General features: G+C 37.8%; 1 protein-coding gene across 1 annotated transcript in view; it reads left to right on the top strand.

Moving 5' to 3' along the window:
• The window catches only part of LOC103594092 (ephrin type-A receptor 6-like), a gene marked incomplete at its 3' end in the record, with an annotated part of 232,578 nt that extends 221,377 nt beyond the window's left edge, over positions 1-11,201 (top strand). The window contains exon 11 of the mRNA XM_008577280.1: positions 10,992-11,201. Within this exon, the coding sequence (XP_008575502.1) occupies positions 10,992-11,201 (210 nt within the window). The remainder of the gene's footprint in view (positions 1-10,991) is intronic.
• Positions 11,202-16,518: the final 5,317 nt, after the last annotated feature.

Here is a 16,518-nt window from a genome sequence, read left to right as displayed (position 1 = left end):
GGGGGGGGGGGGGGGGGGGGGGGGGGGTGGGCCGCCCGCCCCCCCGGGCTGGCCGGGGGGGGGGGGGGGGGGGGCGACGGCCTCAGTCACTCCTCCCCAACACATGCAACCAGCCCAGTGATGACCACCAAACTGCAGCAAGAAGGGCCCCAAGTTCCTAAGCAGGTGGTAGGGGGCAAGGGCTTTTGCCACACCCTCTAACATCTGTACCCAGCCTGGCAATGACCAAGCCACTGCTGGAAGCCCCCCAGTCTCCCCTGAGGGAATAAGTGGGGTGCCACCAGCCTCAATCCTACCCCTCCCCCTTCCTCCCTTTTTCCATCACATTTCCTTACCATTTCCCCTCTCCTCCTTCCTCCCAAATGTTCTGCAACAGCATCCTAGAATGTAAAAAAAATAATGTTAATAAAATTACATTTTCTTTAAAATAAAAAAGATGATGGCACCCTGCCCAAAATGCCATCCAAAACAACTTTAAATTTTCTCTACCTTATATTAATGCATAACACAGTAGCTAGTATAGATTACCTTCATAAAAACCTAAGCAAAAAGAAAAAAAAAAAAGCAAATTCAATATTAAGGTTTTTTGTTGTTGTTTTTGTTTTCGTTTTTTATTAAAACATAATTGATTATACATATTTGTGGGGTACAGAGTTGAATATCAGTACCTGTATAAAATGTGTGATAATCAAAAATAATTAGAATGTTTATCACTATGAAACGTAATCATTCCTTGTGTCCATTAACCAATTTCTTCCTAACCCTCCACCCCTTTCGCACTTTTTTGTAAGCTAAATCTATATTATATTTAGATTTATTTTAAGCTGTTAAAATGTAACTCCAAAAGCCAACTGCCATGTTTCACAACTACGTATCTACTTCTCTTCTTTCTAATTTTTTAGGTATATTAGAAATGACATTTTTAGTTTCCTTATGATCGAAATTTCTTATTCTACTCTTGGTGGCCTCTCTTGCCTGTAACTAGAAATGTAACTCTGCCTAGCTTAAGTTCAAAATCCATGATGATTACAAGAGAAAAAGCTTTGAGGAAATTATAACAAGATTTTCAACTGGGGAGACCACAAGAACCAAGACGGTTTTTAGTAAAAAGGAGATACTGACTTTATTTATTCAATGGCTATTTTAAAACAAGAGTGGTTTGGTCTTTTCAAATCTGTAAATAACCCTAGCCATTTCTTTTTCAAATTCAAGAGCATTTTGGAAAGTCATAGTGTAGTCAACTTTCTGATCTAGAAACATGTAAAACTTAATTTTAACTTTAAGCTTAAGTTATAAAAGTAATCCTCCAAGGACTGCTTTCTGCAAAGTCATTTATAAATCAATTGTTCAGAACTCAGAGTGCATTTTCCCATAAAGATTTATTTTAAAGATATTCCTTAAGTCCGTAGGCAGACCCACAAAAGCTTTTTGACTCAGACTACAGCTAAAGACTATAACTTACAATAGGGAAGAGGGCTGGGAGTTTCCTTCAAAAATGGGAAAAGTGTGTTTTCCTCCTCTTTACAGGACTTGCCCAGGCAAAAAAAAATTTAAAGCCCATTTCTCTATGTCATCTACCCCTTTCTTTATGTCCTCTTCCGAGGTTCTCAAATATCCAACTTCTACCATCACAAGTCCCATGTGGTAGCACATCTTCCCCATCCCCTGTTGCCCCCAGGTTAGGCCTTTTCTACCTCACAAAGTCACCTGCAACCTTGACCCTCATCCCACGCTAATCTCAGCTCCATTCTCTTACTGGTACAGATTTTTTGCTGCATATAAGGTTAGACAATTTCATACTAGCATGTGACTCCTAGTCTAATTCCTCCAGATGATTTTGCATGTTTTACATGGATTTGTAAACCCAAATAGAATGTTAATAGTGAAATTTCAGGTAGCAAAACAAAAAGATGAAAGCACGTGGACTGTTGAGGTCAGGATATTTTTGGACAAAGGGACAATGAGGAACCCAGAGGTCATCTCCTCTTTCTTGTTGTGGCCCTTCACAGAACTTATCTTTTGCCTCTTATGAATCCATATGTGTTTCTTTCTTTTTTTAAACTGAAACATAATTGACTATACACATTTGAGCAAAACATAGTTGAATATCAATCCCTGTGAACAATGTGTGATGGTCATCAGGATAATTAGCATATTCATCATTACAATACATAATCATTTCTTTGTGTCGAGGACATTGGATCTCTCTTCTAGTCATTTAAAGTAGCATGCAGTATATTAGTGTTAATTATAGGCGCCTAGCTCGACTGTACATCAGTAGGACTTATTTTTCCTAACTAGTTTTGAGTCTATTAACCCATTTCTTGCCATATACCCTTCTCCTCCCCCTTTTCTACCTCTAGTAACTACACAGTTCTGTTCTCTCCTTCTGAATATTCAACATATTATTATAATTGTTTCTTTCTTTCTTCTTATTATTTTTTTCTTTTAGCTCCCACTTATGATGACTGAGGACATGCAGTATTCCTCTTTCTGTGTCTGGATTATTTCATTTAGAATTTTCTCCAAGCCCATCCATGCTGCTGCAAATGGCAGAATTTCATTTTTTTTTATGGCAGAGTAGTATTCCATTCTGTATACATACCATATTGTCCTTATCCAGTTGTCTGTAGATGGACATTTAGGAGGATTTCATATCTTGGCTATTGTAAATAGAGCTGCAGTAAACTTGGGAGTGCAGGTAAACCTTCAATATGATGATTTCTATTCCTTTGGGTATACCCAATAGTGGGATTATTGGATCATACGGCAGTTCTATATGTATTTGAGAAACCTCCATACTGTTCTCCATAATGGCTGCACTAATACAGTCCCACCAACAGTGAAGGAGGGTCCCCTTTTCTCCACATCCTTGCCAGAATTTGTTATTCTCTGTCTTTTTGATAATAGCCAGTCTAACTGGGGTGAGATGGTATCTCAATGTAGTTTTGATTTAAATTTTCCTGATGATTAGTGATGTTGAGCATTTTTTCATGTACCCATTGGCCATTTGCATGTCTTCTTTTGAGAAATATCTATTCAGTTTCTTTGCCCATTTTTTAATCAGATTATTTGTTCTCTGAGTTCCTTGCATATCCTGGATATTAATACCTTGTCTTATGCATAGATTGCAAATATTTTCTTCCACTCTGAAAGTTGTTTTTTTGCTCTGTTAATCATTTCTCTTGCTGTGCAGAAGCTTTTTAGTTTGATATAATTTGATTTGGTTGTTTTTTCTTTTGCTGCCTGTGCTTCTAATGTCCTATTCATAAAGTTTTCCCCAGTCCTACACCCTGAAGTGTATGCCCTATGTTTTCTTCTAGTTTTATAGTTTCAGGTCTTATATTTAAGTCTTTAATCAATTTGGGGTTGATTTCGGTATATGGCAAGCAGTACAGGTCAAGTTTCATTCTTCTACATATAGACATCCAGTTTTCCAAACACCATTTATTGAAGATGCTTTCCTTTCCCCAATGTATGTTGGTGCCTTTGTCAAAGATCAGTTGGCTGTAAGAACGTGGATTGATTTCTGAGTTCTCTATTCTGTTCCGTTGGTCCACGTGTCTGTTTTTATGTCAGTGCCATGTTGTTTTGGTTACCATCGTAGTGTAAATTGAAATCAGGTAGTGTAATGCTTCTGGCTTTTTTTTTTGCTCAGAATTGCTTTGTTGTTCCATACGAATGTTAGGATTGATTTTTCTATTTCTATGAAGAATGTCATTGATATTTTGATGGGGACTGCACTGAATTTGTAGATTGCTTTGTGTAGTATGGCCATTTTCAGAACATTAATTCTTCCAATCCATGAACATGGAAGGCCTTTCCATCTTTTGATGTTCTCTTCAATTTCTTTCACTAGTGTTTTGTAGTTCTCCTTGTAGAGATCTTTTACTTCCATGGTTAAATTAATTCCTAGGTCTTTTATTTTTTTGATGGCTATTTTAAATGGGCTTGCTTTTTTTTATTTCTGTTTCTGCTAGTTTGTTGTTGGTGTATAAAAATGCTACTGATTTTTGTAAATTGACTTTGTATCCTGCAATGTTACGGAATTCGTTTATGAGCTATAGGAATTTTTTGGTGGAGTCTTTAGGATTTTCAGAATGGCCTCTAGCAACACAGAAGCAAGAGGACAAGAAGCTTATAGTGTCCACTGTTTGTATACCTCTGTCTTTTGTAAACCATTTCCTGTATAGCCATTTTACAGGTCATGTCAGAGGTTTGGAAGTAATATTACAAGTCTTCTATTTTTGTCATTCTGTTTTTACAGGCAGGTGCCATTTCTTATAGCTAGTGGTTAATGAACCAAAAAAATCTTTCAACATACATAAGAACCAAACTTTCATTTCTTCATTTTAGATCCTGCACTATCATTATCCAATAGTGTTCATTACATCAAATTTGCGAGAAGTCTTTGGAAGCTGATTTATTTATTGTAGGTAACCAAGGCACTGCATTGTGAATTGGATTCTCTGTAAATGTCTGTTGAATGAGTTATGTGCAATTTTTATTAACTCTACTCAGGGAATAGCAGCTTATCATCTACTGGGTGTAGTGTTGTGTATCACTCATATTTATCCTTTTTAGGACACTGAATCACTAGGATTATCTGCTTTATATGAAGAGTATTGCACATTTTTCAACAAGAAAGCTGGGGGAAAGTGATTTATATTATGGCCCACATGTCTTTGATAGTCTCTAAGGCTATTAGGGTGGTAGGCTCAACATCACTATAATTCTTTAGTGAAGACCTAGAAAGAAATATAGCAGAAATCCATATAAGATATTTAGCCCCTTTTCCTCACTCTGCAACAATCATGTAAGAATCTAGTAGTCATAATCAGAGTCTTGCCCTCAGAAATGGAGGTGGCTGCAAGTATAGTCAATACTTCAATACTTCTTGTTCATTCATAATCTTCTCAGAGACTTTCCTATAGCAAATCTGACTTTCCATGAAAAACACTTCAAGAAAATATCTTACTGCTTAGTAAAAGTTTGAAAAGCTTTGATCCTTTAAGAAAAAAATTAATGAACTCAGTTCAGTTCAATCCAGTGAATATCTATTGAATAGCTACTATGTGCCAGGCTTTGTTAGGCCCTGGGATTACAAGGATGAACAAGACAAGGAATATCTATTGCCCTAGATGAGATTATCTTCAAGCCAGTAGAAGAAACAGACAAATATAAGTACACATAGAGTGTTAGCCAATGCTGGTGTAAACAGGGTGCTTTGAGAGCAATAAAGGGAAACTTGGTCCAACTTTATTCCTCCACTTTCCTGACCAGTCCTCCCCTCCTTCCAGTCAATCACAGGTCCTGCTGACTATGCCTCTAAAATAGATCTCAATCCTGGTTCAAGCCACCAGTATCTCTCTCTTGTATTACTTTAATAGCTTCCAAACTGATTTTTCTGTTTCCATTCTTCATACGCAAATCAGAGCACATCACTCCCCAATTAAAATTCTTCTCTAACATCTAGTTACATTTAGAATAGATTCCAAAGTCTTTATAATGACTTACAAGGACCTACTTGATTTTGCCTCTGCCTATCTCTCCAGTATCCCTTTTATTCTTCCTCTCACTCAACAAGCTCCAGACTCACCGGCCTTCATTTCTCAAGGCCAAACTCATTCCTAACATAAGTCATTTGCACATGCTGGGAACTATTCATAGGCTGCATTGTGTCACTTTCTTTCATATCACTCCATTTTACTTATTGTATAGTTTATCGTTATTTAACATTATCTCATTTATGTTTTACCAATTAATTTTCTGTCTCCCTGTCTCCAATTAAGTATAGGTGCAACTGCAGCAGGCACCTCTCTGTTTTGCTTCCCAGGTTGACCCCTAGCAACTCAAGCAATAACTGGCCCATAGTAGATACTCAATGAATGTTGTTTGAAAAAATGAACTTGAGGATTCAGCAAGTCTCCTAGAAGAGATGATACATGTCATGGAAAACTCAGGTGACAAAAAACTGAGATGACATTCCTGGAAGAAGGGACTGCATAAACAAAGCACATTAGATGTAAAATAGCATGTTGTAGGAATGAACTGAACACAAAAAATTTTGAAGCAGAATAAGAATATGAGACTAAATATGAGATACTCCTATAAGCAAGGATCAGGTCTTAGTATTTATGCTGAAGACACTGCACTTTATTCTGTCATTGAAGACAATTGAAGAGTTTTAAGTGTAGAATTTGTGTTTTCATAGGATTTGAATACATTCAAAAAAAAAATACCTTGTTAGACAATAATGAGATGGCTTCAGGATAGTAGGGCACCCAAATGTTACAGTTGTCCTAAGCTGAGGCTAAGTACTTGAGCTCAGCTTAAGATGAACAGGTGCTGAGATGCTTAAAATTGCCGTAAAGAGCTTGTGTTACTGCACAGACGATGTGACATGCCAGTGACTGCTCAGATCTGGTGGATGCTATGCTCTGAGGTCTGATGGAGCTCTGCAGCCTTCAGAAATAGCAGGCATTATTATGTATAGCTTTTCCAAACCCCTTCCAATCAGGCTCGCCCTTTCTGTCAGTTAGAGGGTAAACTCCACGTCTCTCAGCAGTCAGGCCGAGAGAGCAAAGAAGGATGAAGACAAACTGAATCCTAGCTACTAAGCTCTGAGATGCAGTGTGTAAATATGCCACATTCACTCTTTTTCATTTGAGTCTGCCTTTCTGGGAAGAAACCATATGTCATAAAAAAATTCATAGTTTCTTTTTGATTAATCTCCAAGAGGAAGCCCAGAGATATTAAATCTCAGTACTCTCACATTTTTCTCCTCCTCTCATAAACAATTCAATTCCATTTGAATTAATATTTATCGAGCGCTGACATAATGCATGGCAGTATAGTGAATGCTGCATGAAAGGGATAAAACCCATGTCCTGCCTTAAGAAAACAAAGCAGTCTATTTTATGCAAGACAATAGGAATAATATAGCAATAGCAAACAGAGTTCTACAAGATAGTATCAAAGTTTATTTAATTCAGTCACCATTTATTAACATTCCACCATATTCAAGGAAACCAGTATGTCTTAAACCAAATTTGAACAGGCTATATTGACAAGGACTAGAAAAAGGAATATAGATTTTGTTCAAAGAAGAGAGTTGCATCATTTGTAGAAAAATAGATTTGTGCCATACTTCACATATGAATAAATGGGGCTATTCCTCTCAGCCAGACGTAGATAAATGGACCCTCATTTGTTGGTTTATCTGGAGTGTTCTTGTTTGTTTGTTTTTGTTTAATTGTCTCAGAGGTCTTTTGGACCTGGCTTTATTATGCCAAATTATGCTGCCCAAACTAGCCCAGACTGAGGTGAAGTTCAGGCCAGCTTTTTTTCCAAGAACTCCAATAGAATACAGGCTCTGGAATTACATTGCCTGGGTTCAAATCCTGACTTCACCACTTATTAGGTTATTAAATCTCTTTGTCCTTCAGTTTGACCATCTACAAGATGGAGGTACTAACTACACTTATATCATACAGTTATCAGGATTATACCTGTAAAGAGCTTAGACTGTGACTGGTTTGTAGCTTTAATTGAATGTTAGCCATTTTTTTTCCCTATAAAAATGTGGCGTCAATTAAAATATGCATCCCCAAAGGAATATAGAACCACTTTTGGAGTTTCTCTTTCACCAAACCTACATTTTATAAACAGTAGATGGGTGGGTAGATAGAGAGATAGATAGTCACAATTCGGGATCCCTGGGGAACAGATTATAAAAAGGAGATTTGCATGCAGGAGTTTTATTGCAGAGATCTCTCAGGATCAACTCCCTTATTCCTGTAGCTTCTGGAATTCTGGAGCCCTGTTTTCTCAATCTGGGCTAACTCTGTAGGTTTATCCAAGATCCAGCACATCCCACAGAATGAATACCTTTCTTATGAACACACTCGCACTTTAACTTCTCCTGCAGCCCAATCCTGCTTTCTTCTCTTCCTCACAGGTGTTGATCCAGAGTGTATAATTAAGGATCAATATTTAATGAAATTAATAAATTTTACTACTTCCTTGAGGACATTCTTAAGAGAAACTAGTCTTTTTTTTTTTTTTTTTTTTTTTTTTTTTGCTGTCAATGCTCATGGCAGAGAATATGAGAATACTAGTGCAGTTTGGTTTGGTGGTACTGCCTTGATCCAGGTTAAGGCTCCTGAAGTTTTACCCATCAGATCTTTTTACCATTAGTGCAAATATCAACCTAGTGAAAAAAGACAGATACATGTCTTAGTGCTGTCATGGAAATAGTTTTGACCTGATGGACCCCTGAAAAGTCTTGGCCAAGTGAATTGGAAATAAAAATACTACTTTGTATAATCCCATGAGAGAACATGGAGAAAGTAATTTAGATTCTTTTCATACACTAAAATCTCATTTTTTTAAATGATACTTCTTATCATTATTAGAACCCTGATTGCCATGTGGTTGATATGAAAGCAATTAATCCAAGTCTCTTCAAATGTTGTGATAAGAATATTTAAAAGAATTAATTTTTTTAAAAACTTCCATAACAGCCAAAAAGTGAAAGTAGCTCAAATATCTATCAACTGATGAACAAATAAACAAAAGGAATAGAACATTATTCAACAATAAAAAGCATAAAGCACTGATACATGCTACAATGTGGATAAACCTTGAAAACATTACACTAGATAAAAGAAGACAGTCACAAAAGACCACACACATATTGTATGACTCCATTTATAAGAAATATCCAGAATAGGCAAATCTACACAGAGAGAAAGTAGATTAGTGTTTTCCTAGGGTGGTAAGAGAGTTGGGGGAAGTGAGTATGGGGTTTCTTTTGAGGGTGATTAAAAAGCTCTAAAATTGATTTTGGTGATGATTGCACAATTCTGTGAATACACTAAAAACAATTGAATTGTATATTTTAAAAAGGTAAATTGTACAATATGTAAATTATATCTCAACAAAGTTGTTAAAAATAATTTGATGTTTTGTGCCACCTTCAGAATGGATAGGAAATTAAATTTCAACCTGGTCTTAAGTAACTACTTCTGTTTATATGTAGGAGCTTATGATGACTATTATTTTCCAGGAAACTGAGAGGAGAGTTTTCTGACTGATATTAGAATTATAAAAATGAGATGTAATAATAATAACAATGTTTATTAAATAATAACTGTTATTAAAGTAAGTCAGGAGCTGCTCTCTGTATTTTTTATGTGATTCTTCCTACAACTCTGAGTTAGGTAACTCTATTCCCATTGTACAGATAAGGAAACTGAAACATTCTTTAGTTTTCAGGTGGTCCATGAACATTTCCAACTACTTGGAAATTCTGCATGACAAGGACTGTGATATGAGGCAATTTCATTTTTAAGTAGATAAATGATTAACAGTCACCTTTTTAAATATGAAAGAGTCACCATTTTACATATACTGTAATATTTTCTAAGCCGAAAGAATATATGCTTTCAATCCTACTTGGTTTCGATATTCCTAGCAGAGGAGAGGGAGGTAGGGTACATGATAGAAGAGGCAGATTTCTTCTAATAGTATACTGTCTAAGAAGATGGATTAGAAACATAAAGAGCTAATAACACCAGAGATTTTCTTTGCTAGGTTATCTTTCATACATTAATTATACAGAAGAGCCTGCTTAAATGGATACTCTTGCTGTAAGAGTGTTTCTTTAAAGAGAGGGTATTTTTCCCTGCTCTGCACTTGAGTTGGGAGATATTATCAAAGGGCTGTGAGGGAGATAAGTTGATATAGTAAGACAAAGTTTATTTCATTTGTAGCATAAGCTTATTCACTTAACTAACCAATGAATCATCATTGTGTAGGAGACTGTGTCACTATGACAGATACCATCAGATAGTCTCTGTGCTGGTTTTAAATCAGGTATCCATGCAAACTGCTTTAACTTGGAAAATTTTTAAGGTACTCCTTGGGCTCTTACTCTACAGTGTAACGTCATATAGCTCTATAGTCTCTTACTAGATACTCATTTTTAACATCATTCATAATAAATATTGCCTGATATATAAGACAACATGAGAACTTTTTATGTTTGTCTGTAACTCCAATAAAGACAATAATCTCCAAATAACTCAGTAAAACAATATGCATTCTTTTTCAAACTTAAAATATTTTCATGTTTATTTCCTCTCATTTCAAGGGTGCTATTTGTATCTGGTCTTTTGGGTTCTTACATCTTGTATGAATAATAATTGGATTTTTTTACTCTTTAAAAAAATACATTATTTTAAAATCAAGACAGAGGAAATTAGATGGGATTGACTACTATGTGCCAATACTTTATCTGGCTTATTATACACATTATTCTATCTAATTCTCCCAAACCAGGAGTGAAAATAGTCTCATTTTCAGTCAATTGCCAACAACTTTTTTGCAATTTGTCCTGTATAATGAAAAATTGGGAAAATCTAATTATTTTCTGTTTGCTTCAGGTTTTTTTCTTTCTTATGCAACTTTCCTAAACTTGTTTGTTGTTCATGACATCACGTTTTCTTTTTCCTGAGTAACCTGGCCTGACTCCCACTTTCACAGCATTTCAGTTACCACACAGGTTTCAGCCAGTCCCAGGTTTTGCTGCCCTTCTGCCCACCTGTATGGCTGCTTCAAAGCTCACAGCAATGGAAGGTAGCTTCTATTTTCTCGGTAGCCTTTTCTCTTTCTTCAATTGACTTTGGTTCCCTCCTGTTACCTAAAGTTTTTGAGGTAGTTATTTCTGAAAGTCAATTTGGTTGGTTTTGTTCTGTCCTTTGTTTAGTTCTCCTTCATCACTTCTAGCTCAATTTTCCCTTTCTTTTAAATGCCAAATTCTTACATTTCTTCATGAACATAGTCAATGGTCAGCAAACATGAGGCTTGACTTCGTTGGATCCAGTAAAATAAATTTGTGACTTATTTAATACACACACACACACACACACACACACACACACACCTGCATTAAAATAAATCACTAAACAGTTGCAATTCTCTTGCAGAAACATGATGGCCACTTCACAGTCATCCAGTTGGTCGGTATGCTCCGAGGCATTGCGTCGGGCATGAAGTATCTTTCTGATATGGGTTATGTTCATCGGGACCTGGCAGCTCGGAATATATTGGTTAACAGCAACTTAGTATGCAAAGTTTCTGATTTTGGTCTCTCCCGAGTGCTGGAAGATGATCCAGAAGCTGCTTATACAACAACTGTAAGTTTACATGCCCTTTTCCAATATGGCTTGTTTACTTTTATTGTTTTAATGTTATTAAATGTTTTTATTTTCCTAATTTTCTGCTTTCATTGTCATTTTGTTAATTTAGCATCATGTTTTAATTGAAAAGTATTTGCTACATCTGAGTGCCTAGTTTTTTTTTAAAAAAAATCTTCTTATATTCAACTGGTTTTTTTTTCTTTCATTGTACTGTGCTTTCATTTAACATCATGTTTGAGGTGCACATCATGGCAGCCCTCACAACAAATTTACCCTTGCCTGAGGTATTTTTGATGTTTCAATAATAATATACTTTAAATAGAGTTCTGTATAGTCAGATAGTGCAATCAATTACTAATTCAGTGATAGTGAGGAACCAGTGGCTAGTTATGGTATGACTTGTTTTTCAAATGTTACGGAATGATCTCATCCGTAACATTTTGAGAGTACCTCAAAAAGTTTATGGAGAGATTCATATCTTTCAATTCTATTTTTCATAAACTTTTCAAAGTGCCCTCCTATACTCTAAAGCTTTTTCTAAATGTTACTTGGGGAAATGTGAGCAGTAATAAAAGGTTAAAACTTTAGAACCAAACTTGAATGAAAAGTTTAGAACAAATTGCATGATCTCAATTTGACCCATGAATAGTTTAAATATTTTGAATGACTTAAAATTAATTCAATTGTATTGATTTCTTTGGTTATTGTTAGAAGAATTTAGTCTCAAAGGCTTTGTTCAGCTATCTTAAAGCTACTAATTTATCAAATTACGTTATGTTCTGTTATTTTTTAAACAAAACCCTGACCACAGACTCCTTTGACAGCTTCAATGGAAAATGTCGGTAAAACTATTCAAGATGTTTGTATTCTGTTCTTTTTTCCTAACCTTACTCATTATTTTAAAAGATGCAACTCCTTTATTAAGTACCCCTTTATTTCATTTTCTATAAGATTTTTTAAAACTTTCCTGTATTCAATTACTCTGGAATGGATGCAAGTTCAAATACTATGAATGCAATATTTTGTGCCCTTACTTTGTTTGCTTTGTAGAAATGCTCTACATTAATTTATCAGTGATATTTTTTACAATTTCCTCAACAAAGAAATACAGTTCTAAGGAAAATAAATTAATCTCTCAGAATTTGATATATAAAGTAGCAGTATCTATAGATCTTTTAATTTAATCAAAAAGCTTTATAAAAATAAGTTTATTAATTCTGAAAATACATTGTTCATTTCAGAAAAAGCAGTATTTTCAACTCTATTTTCTAATTGGAAAATATTGTAATTATTTTTCTTTTTCTCAATACCTTTATTTTCTTCTGTCTTATTTTTATAAATACGTAAATTGAAACAACGTTTGGGGTTATAGAAAAATGCATATAAAATTTTTCTATTAAACACATTTCCAACCCTGGTGAATGGTGTTTAAAATTATCATATATAAAAATTGAAAAAGATACAATCTACTAAAAGAATAAAATAAGGTAGGAAATAACTATTAGACTCTTTGGCTGTAGGCTTATAGATACACTTGAAATCTTTTATTAAATAGTATTTTAACTGCTTTTTAAAATGAAAATGTCATAACTAAATTTAAGATTCTAATAAAATAAGCAATTTACCCAAATTTTGATGCATATATAGGTTTTATTGGATCAAATTTAACATCCAGACTCCAGGCACTTTCTGTCCTAGACTGAGAAATATTATTATTTTCTTCCTACAGCTAGAGTGTTTTGCATGCCTGGCTCTACATCTAAGACATGTTCATTCAGTGTGTACTTGACACAGTTTATTATAGAGCTGCCATAATTTGGGCCCTATTCTTTGGAGAATCAGTTGTAAAGCAGGTTCCCTATTTACCAGTCCCAAGAGAGAATTCCCATTCAGTGGAAAATAGCAAAGGTCATCACTATGCCAACCACCAGAAGCAGGAGTCCCAGTACGTATGCCCACTGCATCCTGGGCTACTGTTTAGGTCCAACAGCATTTACTACCTATTTTTCTGAGTCTAGTGAGACAGAACACACTTACACACAGGTTATTATACCAAGTGGGTTTATTATTTACAGATAGACAGCAAGGACAAAATAAGCCTAGGACTCATTGTGAGTCAGTCCCACAAGGTTCAAGAAAGCTGGAGAGAAAGCCCAAGAAGGATGGAGTCTTGACTGTGTGTGCCCCACTTTTCATCAGATCTGAGGGACCCTGGAAGACAGCCAGGTTACAGACCCCTAGGTTATATACCTCAGGGGCCACATGACACACCAGGTAAAGCCTTGAAGTACATACTGCTTCCAGTGGAGAGAGAAAGAAGCTGAGGCTGTCCCAGGTCTCTGCTCCCTAATCCAAGATATTACATTCCTTAGGAGGGACAGGAACAAGGCCTGAGCTGTCTCAGGCAGTTCCTCCCTATTTGAGGATATTGCATTACCAGCACTTACTACAGTTATTCTTCAGAACCACAAGGAAGAAAGGAGGGAGAACTAGGTCAGTCCAAGGCCACCCAGAGAATGATCCTGCATCAATAACAAAAAATAAAGGGATTGTTGAGAATAAATAAATGACTGAGAGACAGGACCAAGAGTAACAAAATGCAGCCTATAATAAAACTCAGGTATGTGCAGACACCAAGAGTAGGCAGTGCAGCGTGAAAGGCAACAACAGTAGGAGATATTTCTGGTACGGCTTTTGCTATGGTTTGAATGTCCCCTTCCAAACCTATGATGAAATTTAGGGAGTTCCAGTCAAGAAGGTGGAATAGACGGTCCCCAGCATCACTCGCTCCCACAAATCAAGCAATTTACAACTATAAAAATGTAACATCAGCCAAGGTGGGGCCGCTGGAGCTCAGAGGAAGGGGAGAGAGACCAACAGAGTTCATGAAGGCAGGAGAAACCATGTTGTGAGAAAGAAAAACTGCTCTGACGGTTTTGGGCCACAGCCACTCTAAGTCTGGAGCTGATGAGCGCATGGAGCAGGAGCTGGCAGAAGCCGCAGTTGTGCCTTTCAGATGGAGTTACTTGGAAGCAGCAGGGGAGAAGAGGGACTTGGCGGCTCCCAGAACAGCAAGACCACTAATAAGGTTCCCATGGACCCACACAGGAATGAGGAACCAGAACAACTGAAAAAAGGGAGCCGTTCAGATGCCAGTGAGTCATCACAAGGGACCGGTGCAGGACCTGTCCCATGGGAAGTGTTTGGAGTATGGTTGGTGGGGGAGACGTACCCACTGGGAGAACACTGGAACACAGCAAGGACAGCTGATCCACCCCCCAATCAGCATAGGACCAGTCAGAGGAGACTGGTTGGGAATGCAGAATTTCATGGGGTGCAGTTTGATGAAAAAACTCAGACACAGATCAGAGATGCTACACAACACAGATCCACCAGGTTTCTGGAGAGCTGAAAGTACCTATAAGGTCAACCATTAAACCCTGAGCTGCACAAAAAGCCTCCCCTAGGGAAACAGTGGCAATGCAGCAATTTAACTCAACCCCACACAGCTCAAGTACTGGTTCCTACAGGAACTTCCCCCATTTTCAAAGTAAGAAAAGGACAAAAAATTAGTTCTGGGCCAGGCACACCACCAACACCTTGGGGCCTGCCTGGGAACTAGAGGCTTGGAGCTGGGGACCAGACCCCACTTCCACAACCAGGCACACCATGCCAGCACCTCGGGGCCCACCCGGGGACCTGGGGCATGGATAAGGGGACTGGACCCCCCTCCCACAACCAGGCACACTGCACCAGTGCCTCGTGGCCTGCCCAGTGACCCAGGGCAAGGAGAAGGGGACCAGACCCCCCCACCCACAACCAGGCACACTGCACTAGTGCCTCAGGGCCTGTCCAATGACCCAAGGCATGAAGCCAGGTAGTGGACCCCCCCCCCCCCAACCAGGCACACCACACCAGTGTATCGGGGCCCACCTGGGGACCAGAGGCATGGAGAAGAGGAACAAACACACCCCACAACCAGGCACACCACCAGCACCAAGGAGCATGCCAAAAACACCTCCATGTGGTTGGTCCACCACAGCCACCACAGTAACCATGGCTGCTGCAAAAACAGCTAGACACCACAACCACAACGGAGATTGTCCACCAACCACTGGAGTGCATTGATGTAAGGAGAGTCATCAGCAGAGATAAAGAAAAGAAGAGGCTGTCTCTCTCCACAAAGCCCATTCCAGAGTGAAAGAAGAAGCATTTGCTCTACGATAATATTGGGAGACCTGATCAAACCTCTCAGCATTAAACAGATCATCTAGGCAACAAATTAACAGAGTAACCACTATTCTTTCAGAAGGAGAGAAGAAATCTAAGCTGGCCAGTACTGGGAGCTGAACCCTTGACCCTGGTTTTTAGCAGCACCACACTCTACCAAGAGCCAGCCCTCGAGATTCTTTCCTTCAAAGTTTATAAGAAACCATCGCTGAATTTGCTGAAATTCAGTATCACAGAGAGAGACCGAAAGAAATAGAGAGAGAGAGAGCACTGATACAGCTTGCTTAATGTTCTGTTTAATTAGCTAAATAAAAATGTGTGTGAGTTGCAGGCAGTGGTGAAGCAGAGGAAGCAAATGTATAAGCAGGGGATTACAGATTCAATCACCTTGTGTGTAGCTTCTGCTAAGTGCTAAGCACTGTCCTAGACATTGGGGTGAAATAAGAAGTGATACCATCTGGCCTCAAGAAACTCACAGTGCAAGAGAAGGTGGAAAGATAACACTGGAATCAGTTCATTTGGGGGATGAGCAAAAAGTTTGAGGCTTCAGAGGGAAAAAAAAAAAGAAATAAGGTGTTTCTTCTCTGAGCCACAATTTCCATTCTTGTACAATTCAGCAGCAGTTAACAACCATCTGGTACACAAAAGGAGAGAACTACTTCATTCTTTCTGGTAGGCCTAAGTTCAAGCATATGTCAGTGCACCTAGTGCCATCTCCTAGGTTGTAGCAAGACTGCCAGTTCACAGAAACAATCAGGCTATCCCTTGTCAAGAGGGTACAGTGTGAGCATAGCTCATGCACTTTCCATATTAAAGATATTCTGATATCTAATTTTTTTTTTAAAAAAAGGAAAAGAAATTTAATTGTGATGGTGTTAAAAGATGAGATAAGAGGTGATTAGCCCTCATGAATGGATTAATGTCCTTGCAGTAAGAGTGGGTTAGTTATCACTGGAGTAGGCTTCTGAAAAGGGTAAGTTGGGTCCCCAGGCCCTCTCTGTCTCATGCACTCGCTTACCATGTGATGCCTTCCATCATGGGATAAGGTAGTTCAAATGCTCTCACCCGATGCCAGCATCATGCT

This window comes from Galeopterus variegatus, unplaced genomic scaffold (assembly GCF_000696425.1).
Source record: "Galeopterus variegatus unplaced genomic scaffold, G_variegatus-3.0.2 Scaffold1477, whole genome shotgun sequence".
Lineage (NCBI taxonomy): Eukaryota > Metazoa > Chordata > Mammalia > Dermoptera > Cynocephalidae > Galeopterus > Galeopterus variegatus.
The sequence above is the reverse complement of the archived record's forward strand: the minus strand, read 5'-3'. Positions and strand labels throughout refer to the sequence as shown.